Source organism: Tursiops truncatus, chromosome 11, assembly GCF_011762595.2.
Source record: "Tursiops truncatus isolate mTurTru1 chromosome 11, mTurTru1.mat.Y, whole genome shotgun sequence".
NCBI classification, from domain to species: domain Eukaryota; kingdom Metazoa; phylum Chordata; class Mammalia; order Artiodactyla; family Delphinidae; genus Tursiops; species Tursiops truncatus.
Window position 1 is genome coordinate 11,219,772 of NC_047044.1, and position 12,241 is coordinate 11,232,012.

The 12,241-nt window shown below is 46.8% G+C and overlaps 1 protein-coding gene across 1 annotated transcript in view; it reads left to right on the forward strand.

Annotated features, from left to right (window-relative positions):
- The first annotated feature begins 493 nt into the window (after positions 1–493).
- CACNG2 (calcium voltage-gated channel auxiliary subunit gamma 2) overlaps positions 494–12,241 on the forward strand; it is a 120,073-nt gene continuing 108,325 nt past the window's right edge. The window contains exon 1 of the mRNA XM_019952122.3: positions 494–986. Coding sequence (XP_019807681.1) covers positions 776–986 — 211 coding nt within the window. The 5' untranslated portion in view covers positions 494–775. The remainder of the gene's footprint in view (positions 987–12,241) is intronic.

The window sequence follows — 12,241 nt, forward strand, 5'->3', positions numbered from 1 at the left end:
AGAAACCCCCTCCCTCCCCCACTTCGCCAACACTACCACCGCCACCAACAACAATAACCGCCGCCGCTGCTCGTCCTGCCGCCGCCGCCGCCGCCGCGCCTGCCCGCCCTGCTGCTGCAGCTGCCGCTGCCGGGGCACAACCATGGAAGGCGAGACCCCCGCACCTGTTCAGCTGAAATCAAGGGCTTACAGAATACTGGGAAGTCTGGTCTGAAACGAAAACGCCCGAGACCCCCCCCAAGGAAGAGAACTGGCGAAGCAAAGGATTTTCATGGCGCAGGCCGCAGAGCCGAGAGCGAAGACGGAAGGTTGCATCTCGGCTTTTACAATCTCTAACTGTCTAGGTCCCGACCATGAGAGATTGTGTTGAGAATGCGGCTGATCCCTGGTTCACTGTGGAAGCCCTCTCCAAATTAGCTATCACATATGGAAACTGGAGACCAGAATTTTAGGAAAAGAGATTAAGGCATCTCACTTGGGGGGGTGGGGGGTGTCTTTTTATTTTTTCCTTTTTTTTTTTTTTAATCACTGCAACTGGAACAGTTTCTGATCTCAAAAGGCAAGCCTCTCTTCCCGTGTGATCTTTATAATTTACACTCTTTTCCTTGAGCTTTCTTACCTCCCTTTTTTTATATCTCTCCATATCCTCTATTAACACATATATCCATTATATTCGTAGTGGAATTATTTTTATTTTTTTGCTTTAGTACTCGCACCCTCACACACACTCTCCCGAGAACCAGAAGTCGGTTGGGTGTTTATATAATGAAGAATTATGGGGCTGTTTGATCGAGGTGTTCAAATGCTTTTAACCACCGTTGGTGCTTTCGCTGCCTTCAGTCTGATGACCATAGCTGTGGGAACCGACTATTGGCTCTACTCCAGAGGGGTTTGCAAGACCAAAAGTGTCAGTGAGAATGAAACCAGCAAAAAGAACGAGGAAGTTATGACCCATTCTGGATTATGGAGAACCTGCTGCCTAGAAGGTATTTGATTTCCCATCTCCTCCCCCTCTCCACCCCCCCTCCTCTTCTCACTCCCCCTCCCCACCCGCCTCCAAATAAGTTCCCTTTACATTCCACCATTTTCTTACTTCACTCCTTCCACCACAGATCAAGGTTGGTTGGGTTAGTTTCAGAGGAAAGAAAATCAATAAGCAAAAGCCATACTCAACCCTCAAGCCTCCACCACCCCCCTTCCTTCAAACCTCTTCATTGAAATAATCTATGATATGATGAAAACAACAAGAGATTGTCTTTAAAAGTCAAATGTGCTCCACCTGCTTTGGAATCATTAGGATTTGCCTTTTGATGTAGTATGGCCCTCTATGAGGGGGTAGAGAATAACTGCCTCTCTCAACCCCGCTCCTCTTTTCGTAATGAAGAATTCCAAAATGCTTTTCCTTTCCCGTCCTCCTCCCCTTACTCCCCAAAAGTCCCAGACACCTCATCATCTGCAAATCTCCTTTTTTTTAAAAAAAATCTGTTTTTTCTAAGAACCCTTATTTGGTAAATCCTAATTATTCCAGGATCGCAAGCTGAGTTCAAGAGCATTTCGTAATGTCTATGAGCCACACATATCGTTCGAGGCGACTGGCTGTGTGTGTATGTGTGTTTTAACGTTTACAAAGTCTAAAAACACGTAACGTCTCTCACAGGAAACAGACCCAAGTTCTAATAAACAGCAATTCACTTGCAGATTAGGCTGAGAACCAATTCACTTCCACACAGAGTGACATGTCTATTATCCAGAAGCGTGTAGAATCAGCATTGCAGCCAGCTTGGGAATCAGACATTGTGCAGGGAGGCTGGGAGGGAGAGGAGGGCATGGGGAGGTTGAGGGGGAACAGTAGGGAGCAGTGGGTCAGGAGTGTCAGCTGTTTGTCTTGATCTTGCAGGGTCATTGGGACACGTGTGCCTGTGCATGTGCTGTGGGCAAAGCGGTCCCCACGGTGGAAAGGCTGGAAGATCAGGGTACGGGTGAAAGCATGTGCTTTGAGACACATTAATAAACACAGGGGGGAAAAACTCCTGCAGGTCATACAACCTGCATTTAGCAACAGACTTTAATATGAGGGGCTGCATTTGAGCGGCTACCTATGTCTGTGTGTACAAGCTACAGCCACCCATAGGAAGACATGCACAGAGAGATACATGTTTCTGGGTGGAAAGAAAAGCTTATGTGCTTTGCTTCTGATATGAACCAATACGGAGGCCGTTTGAGGCAGCGTCGGGAAGCGGGGACTGCAGGATTGTTTGTTAAGCTCAACATGGGATGGTGATGCAGGGAGTTGAAGCCAGGAGATGGTGGAGAAGAGAAGGAAACAGACAGGGAGAGGGAGAAATGATGTGGCCCCAGAGTCTAACCCAAACTGAGCAAAAGCTGCTCTTTCGGAAATATTTACGTCTGGGAAAGAGCACCAATTCCATGCCCACCCACCCCCCCCCCCCCCAACAAGCTTGGTGCAAGTGGTTGAGTGACGGCTGAACATGTTTTGAATAGCTAAGTGACTTCATTGAGCGATGGTCTATTTGACGCATACTGCATTTGGTGCCCTTTCTCAATCCAAACCACTGCCTTGAACATGGTCTGCAGCGGAGCTCTATGCTGAATGCTATATGCTCTTCCCCAGCCGAAGAATCGATATCGGGAAATTAATAGGCACTGTTTTAAACACACCCCTCCTTTAAAAAAATGAAGAGGCTTTCATGCAGCTAGTCACTAACAGTGGAAAGACTTCCAGTTAATTAAACATTTATGGCATGCTTTTATTCCAAAAGAGAAGGAAAGCAAAGTGAATGAGGGTTGCTTTAGGGAAATGGTCATAGTAGCAATTTACCTTCCTTGGACTTTAGTTAGATGGATGAAGATGTGCAGACAAGAGATGAGACGAAAGACAGGACATGGTTTTAGGAGAAATATTCCCAGCAATTGGTGAGTTGGTATAAATATACTTTATCAGGGTTTTATGTGCAAATTCTTAATACCATGATCTTTTAAACATTTTCTAATTCCCTGAAGGGAAGAGGACTAGACAGTGGCTTTGGATCACTTATGCATTAAAAGGCTTAAGTATTTTCATTAAAATTCCATCTGTTCGGTGTCCACATCCCCAAATGTGCTGCCCGCCCCCTTCAGCTTTCTCTCCAAGCCGTACCCACACCTCCCTCCCTGAATCATCCCTAAAAGTGTTAGTATTGCAACACTTCCCAAGGATTGTGGGTTTGGCTCTTCTCCCCAGGACTGGGGCCTCCCCGGCAGTCGCGGGTGGGGGGTGAAGCCTGGGCCAGGCTGCTTTAGGATTCTTGTGCCTTTTCCACTTGTAGCCAAGGTCCAGGCAGGAAGGGTGGGTACTCAGGGCCCCAGTTCAACCCGGCCTTTAATTTCCAAAGCCTCTGTCCATATGGACTTTTGAAGGCCTCAGACTCCCCCTTAGGAAGTTGGGCCTTGGCCACTTAGGAAGTGGTTTGAAGGTTTTAAAGCCACATATTTTCAAAGACTGCACTGATTTCCAAAGATTATAAATGCACTTATTTCTGCAGGTTGACACAGATGGTTCTTGTGGGACGTTCGTGTACTTGCTTTATTGAGCATTCAAAATAGGGTCGGCCTTTATGGAAATCAAGTTGCCAGTTTCCCCCAACCTGTGTTTTTTGTGAGAAACTGGACTTTCAGAAAAGATTTCCCATCACCCGTTTATTGTGTTTCCTGCCCGTATCCAAAAAGTTGCGAACAGATTTCCAATCTTCTCTCCAACATGCTGCTAATGACTCCACATGAAAAACAACCCTGTCTGCTTCCGATCTCTTTGGCTCTCCGGTTTGCGTTAGGGCTTTTTATCTCCTGAGATGACTTTTTTGTGGCTGTTCACTTCTTGATGAAAATAAGAATCAGAAAACCTTTCTTTGCCTCTACGGCTGTTTGTGAAATGCATTCCTCTGTTGAGGAATGAGAAGAGAACAGGACCACTTGTTAGGGGTAGACACAGTGGGAAGGGGAGAGGAATCAAGAAGAAACCACAGCCTTTATTTTCTCCCTCTGCAGAGTGAAGAGTAGTGGTGTCTCTGGGTGTGAACTTGAAACCCCCAGCAGACTAGTGTCCTTCGTGGGATTTGAGGGCATGGGGGACGGTCTGCCCGTGGATCCATGTAGAAGGAAAGTGATAGGAAAAGTTCTTGAACTTTTCAGGAAAGCTGCTTTAAGAGCCTCCGAATGGAGAGACGAATTGGCCCTTTCAGAGAAGAATTCAGTAAAATCTACAACAGGACATTAAAACAGCTTGTTCCAAGCGTGCTGTCTCTGGGCCACGCGGTGACCTGCTGTTCCGTGTATTAACCTCTGTTGTCACCAAAAGGAATCATCGTCTCCAGGGGCAGCAAGAAATTCACTCTTTGTGTTTATTCTCTCCTGCACCTTCCTCCCCTCTGTCTGAGCTCCATGTCTCCCCCAGAGGATTCCCAGCCCTGCAGAGGAGGAGCCAGCAGCAGTACAACGTGGTCCAAGGCAGAAATGCACCCTCCCTTCTCTCTCCCTCTCTCGCCCTTTTCCTTGCTGTGAGGGAGAGCAAAAATCTTTCTCTCTGTCCAGATTGTTCAAATCCCTCTGCTGAATTTCTGAGCTCTTCTTCCTCCTGGCTTTTCCTCTCTTCTCCTCCACAACTTGCTTACTCACAGGGGCTCTGCCATCCATTCTCCATCCCTGTTCTCTTTGAGTAAGAGGTGTCTGGGTTTTCCTGAACTATGTTTTCCAAGTTGATAATTGCATAGCTTTTGCTTGGCCTGCAAGGTGCGCAGTGCCCCACGCTGGGTTCAGACATGGCTCTCTTGTTCTGCAGAAGGAAAGTATATATCTTTTATTTTAGAAATGCGAACTGCCTTTCCCGGACACTCTTGTCTTTACGTGTGGAAGAGCTGAGTTTAGAAGTTACTAATGGGCCTTCATACTGTGTACCTATCGCTCCATAATTCCCAAGATAATTTGATTCTCTTTAGGTTCTTTGCACACAGTAGGTCCAGAAAAAATATCTATCAGTGGATTGATTCAGAAATTCTTAAATTATTGAAATTAATTCAAAGATCATAAGGTCATGCAGCAAGCAAGTAATTGAGAGATGGGGGGGTGGGAGAGAGAGAGAGAGAGAGAGAGAGAGAGAGAGAGGAGAGAGAGAGAGGAGAGAGAGAAGGGGGGGGAAGGGGGTGAGGAAATCAGGATGATTGGTTTGTTCTTCCCAGAATTTCTTTTTTATTTTTTTAATTTAATTTTTTATTTTATATTGGAGTGTAGTTGATTTACAATATTGTGTTAGTTTCAGGTGTACAGCGAATTGATTCAGTTATACATACACATAGATCCATTCTTTTTCAGATTCTTTTCCCATATAGGTTATGGAATTTCTTTTTTAAAAGAATGAGTCATGACTTCATTGTTGTAAAATGAGAAAATTCAAAAAGAGTCAGTCATTGGGTTGCACAGCTCCTAATTAGCTAAAGAAAAATTATCAGTACACTCAGTCTCTATGGGGAAGAAAAACATTAACCCACTGCTTTCCTTCCCTCTTCAGCTTTTAAAGGATGCCAAAATCTAGTTTGATCCTAATACTCACTAGAACAGACACTTTGGGCAGAGAGCAGGCATCATGGACCATCCCTACGTAGCTTCCCCAAAACCTGCCCCAGAATTCTTTACCAGACTTCCCCACCCAGTTCCCAGGACCTCGAGAACTTTGCCTAAGGTCGTAGGTTCTGATCAGCAGTTTTCCATGGAGCCAGGCCCCACTTTCCTAGCCCTTCTCACCTTGTAAGACAAACCTGATTCCTTTACTGAGGAACCAGCCCTGCAAATCGCAGCCCATTCACATTGCCCTCCTGCCCCTCCCTTTACAGGTGCCAGGTATGACACCTCACACCAAGGCCACATGGGCAGAGGGTGGCAGAGGGAGAACTTGAATCCAGGCCTCTTGTTTCCACCCTGCAAACCTCCAGAGGGCTCTATGCGTGAACCTTGGCGTTCTGTGGTCTTGTGTTCAGATTCACTGCCAGCACTGGATTCTATTCTGTCTGCATCCCACCGAGTGTCCGCTCTGAGCGCCCAACCCAAGCATGTCAGGACACCTGAGTTCTGACCCACCAGACTCCCCCACATGCCACTCCCTCCAGCTGCCTGCACCTTGCCGGGTGACTCTACCAGAATCGTCTCACTCCCACGAGCCCAAGGGGACAAATACTGAACTTCAGGCTGGACCCACCACACGCCACTTCGTGTTTGCCCTTTCATTTTGGAAGTGTCCTCGATGTAAGCTCTCCGTGAGTTTTACGCTGGCAAGCAGTTTTCAAAGAATAACAAATTTATGTCCCCTGAAGTCGCAGAAGTTTTCAGATGCAGCTTTGTTGTATGTGGTGCCATTGAAAGAGTTTTGCAGCCACACAGACCTGGGTTCCCTTCAAGCACTGCAGCTTTACGAGCTGTGCGATTTGGGGCAAGTCATCTAACTTCTCCAAGCCTCCGTTTCCCTTTCCCCAAAAGGAGGTCTAACAGCCTTCTCACAGGGTGATTCGTTGGGATTAAACCAATGAGTGCCACCTTCTTTCCTGATCACCTGGTTTGAAATTACAGTCAACAACCCCTACTCTGTACCCCTCATAAATCCTCCTGGCTCTGTTTTATTTATTTATATTTTTTTACAGAGTACATCCCACCTTCCAGCACGCTATGAAATTTACTCATGCCATTTGTTGTGTGTCTGCACCACTAGACTGTCAGCCCCAGGAAGGCAGGGATCTTTTTTCTGCCCATTGCTGTAGCCGCAGCAATTATGATGGTGCAAGAGTCAGCCCACCTTTGTTGGCAAATGAACAAAACCACCACTGCCCACTACAGGGTGGACATTGAGAAATAATGATCCCTTCATATCGTCAAAGGATTGTTCCTTAAATTACAAACCGTGAGCAATGGTGGCAGAAGCATCTTTCTTTCTTTTTTTTTTTTTTTCTTACATTCCAAAAAATAAATAATGGACTCAACACAGAGAGAAGAGAGAAGGGAAGGAGAGAGAGCGTTTCAACACACAAGGGACAATAACAAAGATAATAAGAAAGAAAGTGTTTGGAGAGAAAATAAATGCCTGAGAAGAAAGTGCTGGGGGGTGAACATCCTCTAAATAGATACTGGCCATGCTTTCCTCTCTCTACATCATCCACAGCGTCTGTCACAAAGATCCTCGGGGAGAGTTTCCCATGAGTGTTTGCTTTCAGGTCAGTGGGGGAGGAGGAGATATGTACCCAGACTGATAATGCAGGAGATTTTTAAATGGTTCAAAAATGCAATGGTTCCTTTTAGCCTTGACTATAAGTATTTTGGCCAAAAAACCATATTCAGATGAAATATGCACTTTAAGTTTCCAGGTTAGTTTACAGCCACAGATCAAGCAATTCCTTCACTCGTTTATTTTATTTGTTAAATCTTTGATGAGCCCCTGCAACGTGCCAGGTGCTGGGCCAAGTGTTGGGGTCATGGTGGGCAGCAACTCCCTTCAGGGTCACTGCTCTCAGAGCTTTCTGGAAGAGACAGACCTTACTTTAAAGACTCTCACTTAACATAGTTGTGAAGTAAGTTACAACTATGCTAAGTCCTCTCAAGGAGAGTCACACGAGACTGTGAGTTTATGATATTAAGATCGTTCTAATCAGAGGAGCCTTCCCTGAGGAGGTGAGATGTGAATGGCTATATGAAGGATGCATAGAAGTTAACTGGGTGAAGAAGAAACTTTCCAGGTTGGAGGGCAGCAAGTGCAAAGATCAGTGAGGGAGAGAAGGAGCAAGTCCTGGGAGGAGGCCAGGGTGGCTGGAGGACCCAGAGGGAGGGGGGATGGGGAGGGGAGGATGCTGGATGGTGTGGGGAGGGGGATGCAGAAATAGTTAGCACCCAAGGGTACGGGGCCTTGCTAGTCTTGTTAAAGAATTTTGCTCTTTGACTTCTAGCTTCTTGCTTATAAGCTGTGTGACCTTGAGCTAGTTAATTCTATCTCTGTGCCTCCTTCACACCATCTATCTAATGGAGCTGACGATGCCTGCCCCTAAGGTTGTTGTGGGGGTTAGAGCACCCTTCCCTTCTCTTTGTCATGCTCTTCCTGATTCCACCCACATCTGAGTGCGGTGGTCTCTTTGGCCTCAAAACTCATGACAGCACAGAGAAGGGAAAAAATAGATTGATTCAACTCCAATCAACAAAATTCAAACTATGCTTAGTGGAGGTGTTGATGGTAGGTTCCAATCCTGCAGTAGACATTGGGAGGCAGAAGTGAACAAGACCCATCCTCCCTCAGGACCCTCCAGGTGAGTCCAAGCAGGGAATCCCAAAGAACAGGCATCTCACAGAATGACTCTGTCTCATGCAAGACATTTGACATAGCCTGCTGCCACCTCGCCTTATCACCCTCCCCCAAACTCAGAGAGATTCCTGGCATCTCTTACGATCAGTTACGATCTTTGAGGATTTGAGCTGGAATGGCAATGAGGCTCAGTTAAATCCGCCAGACTTTTTGAAAATAGGAATGAGAGTAGAGGGATGTGAACTGTGCTCCCCAATGCCAAGAAATGCATGTCAGCGTTGTGGGATCGTCGCTGAACTCTATGGCCTCACATCCCGGTCCTTTCTCCTGGGTACATAAAGGGCTGTAATCTCCCAGTTCCTTCTTCCCTCAGTTCTGATGCCATTGATTATAAAAATGAACTATCAAAAAAAATAAATAAATAAATAAAAAATAAAAATGAACTAGCTACTTAAACAGCTTTCGGGACGGGGCAAACAAATTTCATGTACATATCAGTTGTAAAACATACTCTAATTTCAGAAACCTTAAAACTTAAAATTTGTGTCTTGGAATCAAAGGGAGATGGAAAACTATCTTGCTGGCAGAGAGAAATGCAGGCAGGGTGTTGAGAGAGCCCGAGGGATTTCTCCCACTTGCCCTTAGTGCCTGTCCCGTGACTCAGGAAACAATGTGGGGGAAGTGTGTGGTCTTACGAGAACCTTTCTTGACAAAGAAAAGGGTGATAGTTGATCTTTGTTCCACAGCTTTCCGAGTCCTTGCCAGGTGCCGTGTGAGAGTCTAGGACAGAGGCAAAGTCTCCATCTGCCCTCAAGGAACTTCTAATCTAGTAGAAGACAAACCAGTGAACAGATGATGCTGATGACACAGTGGGAAGCATAAGCCCGGGGAATTCTGGGAGCAGAGAGACTGGGGAGGAGGGGATGCCAGGCAAGACGGGGTTCTGAGGATGCGTAGGGGTGAGCAAGCTGGGGAGATGAAGCGCACCTCAGACAGAAGGAACGGCATGTGCGGAAACACAGATGCCCAAGCAGTCATGCCGATGGTCCAGTGAGGCTGGAAGGTAGAAGGCAGGGAGGGGGAGTTTGGGAGGCAGTGGAGATGGGATCCCAAAGGGACAGAAATGGCTCTCACAGAGCAGTTAGTGTTTCGGCGTGGGAGAAAAGGGGGGTCCAGAGAGGTGGGAAGCAAGGGAGGGGCACACCTGGCTTTGTCCGTTAGTGAGATCACTGGCTGTTTGGACTCTGACGGATGGGAGCTGGGGTCGCCGGAGCTGGTGTGATTTAACTGGGAAGAGGTGAGCACAGGAGACTGTGGCAGTGACCAGGTGACTTGCCCTAAGTCAGTTGTAGTGAACAGAGAGTAAGAGGGGGAAGGAAGAAGACTGTAAGCGATATACAGTAGAGGTGCTTCAAGGCGCTCCCTCCCCAGCAGAACAAGCCTTTATTGGCCACACACAGTGGGCTGGGTGCTGGGGTGACGAGGATGAAGACAAGTCTCTGCTCAGTACCACCGTCTCGAGGAGCCTTCCTGACTGCCCCATCTAAAGGAGCTCCCTGTCAAGTCACTCGATTTTATTTCCTTTTTTAACATCTTAACATTGACTTTTTTTTCTTTTGAGCATTTATTTGCTTATGGTCTGTGTGCCCCTAGGAGACTGTGAGCCGTGTGAGGGCAGGGGCCTGTCAGCCTTGGCACAAACAGCGTGCTCAGGAGCTAAATGTGGAGCGAATGAGTAAGGCAACGCTGCCTGGTCTCAAGGAGCTCCCATCAGGGGAGGGAGGTGGGCTCTTAAAAACTCCCTCCTCTTGCCCAGTCATCCCTCCAAGGTTTGGCTGGAACCGCATCTGAAAGATCCTTGAGAACAGGCAAGGGTTTCCCTTGCACCCCGCAACCTGGGATGCTGATTAGCCCCCGCGAGCCTGTTCCCTCCTGGGCAGCTGGTACCTTTTCTCTCAATCCAAACCCTCATACGTGATCGCCTGGCTCAGAGGTACTGACTTGGCAGCCGTGAGTCGGCCTCTGAGGAGCCGCCTCCCCTTTCTCCTTGTTGACACTATATTTATTCATTTTTCCCTGAACTTCCTCAACCTTGGGTAGTCTTCCAGCTGCTAACAAGCAGGCCACAGATTAGGTATGGGATCCTAGGTGCACGGTTGCCGTAGCTTCACTGAGTGGGGAATTGGTACCTTGCTTTGCTACACCATCCACCGTGCAATTTACATGCCCCAGTGCCAGCCTCTCTCTGGCCTTGTCATCGGACAAAATTCACTGGTGACCAGTGCTTGCTGATCCCTAGACCTTGCTTTGCTTTTTTTTTAACTTTTTATTTTATATTGGAGTATAGTCAATATGTGATAGTTTGTGATAGTTTCAGGTGTACAGCAAAGCAACTCAACCATACATATACTTGTATCCATCCCTAGACCTTTCTTTATCCCAGTTTTGCCCCAGGCTGTCTTTTCTCACTTTCTCTGCATAAAGGATCATTCATTCATTTCTGCCACCTTTTCCCCTCAACCTGGATCTCTGTCTGCACAAGTCTTATTCTTTATCCTTCTTGAATTTTCCCTATGGTTGAGAACTCTCCTCCCCAATTCTCCTCCAACGTATTTTGCAAAGAAAGCAACCCTAAAAATGACTATTCTGCCATCATTTTAACACTAATAATACGATAATAATAACTAATCGTTCATTGAGTGCTTCCTTTGTGCTGAGCACTGTTTAGATGCTTTCCAGGGGTTAACTCTTATTTAATCTTTACAATTCTAAAGGTATATGCTATGATATCCACTATCTCCATCATAAGAGGCTCAGAGAAGTTAAGTGACTTGCCCAAGGTCACACAGCAAGTAGCAGAGCTGGAGTTCTAACCCAAGCCTGTCCAACCCAAAAACCTGTGCACAGCCTTCTATTACATGAATTATATTTACAATTTTCCCCTGGCCCCAAAATCTATACATAAATTTCTTTGAGAATTTGAAGGCAAAGCTAAGCAGAAATTGCTGTTTGTGCTCCACGTTTGATGAAGTTTTTAAAACTTTGAAGCTTCAGTTAGGATATGCTCCTTACCCAGAGAAGAGTAGGGAAAAGTGGAGGGGCTACCAGGTTTTCCCACAGCTCTGAATACAAAAGGATGCCTCAAAACGCATAGACATCCCTCTCTGTAGTTTGTGGAGGGGGAGGAGGTGAATACATACATATATTCCCTCTCCCCAGCCCTCTGCCTAGAGGGCCATTTCCAACCACATTCCACTTGTCTTCAGGACTCAGTTGAATTGTCACTTCCCCCAACAGCTCTGCCCCCTCCTACCCTGCTCCCACCTGGCTCACGTTCCCTCCCTCTTTCCTTCCACAACATCTCTGCATGTCTCCGACGCAGCATCTTCCATCTTTTTTGTTGCCTGCTTCCATTTCTGTCTCCACCTCCAGACCATGAGTCCCCCTGTCCATTTCTTCAACAAAATGTACTCAGTCACTGCCATGTGCCAGTTACCATCCTAGGCTCTGGGTTTACAAAGGCAAAAAGACACAGCCCCTGCCCTCAAGGAACTTATGCCCCAGTGGGGGATTGGAGGACCCATGCAAGCACACCTAGGGGTGGAGAGATTCTTCCAGGAAGACGTGTGAGAGGGCATGGGATGTTTGGGGGACCACACAAGTTTCTAGTATTGCTGGAGGATCAGGTGCAGGAAGGGAGGCTGGGGAAGGTGTTAGTCCTGAGGGATGAGGTTAGACAAAGACCACGTCATGAAGGGATGGTTCACGTGTAAAGAGTCTAAAGAGGAGAATTTTGAGAAGGAAATGATATGATCAGATTTGCATTTTAGGAGGATGGCTCGGGAAGCCATGTGAAGTAGAAATGGGAAGAAGGGGAGGACAGAGAAGGGAGTCCAGGGAGGAGATGGTTGCCCA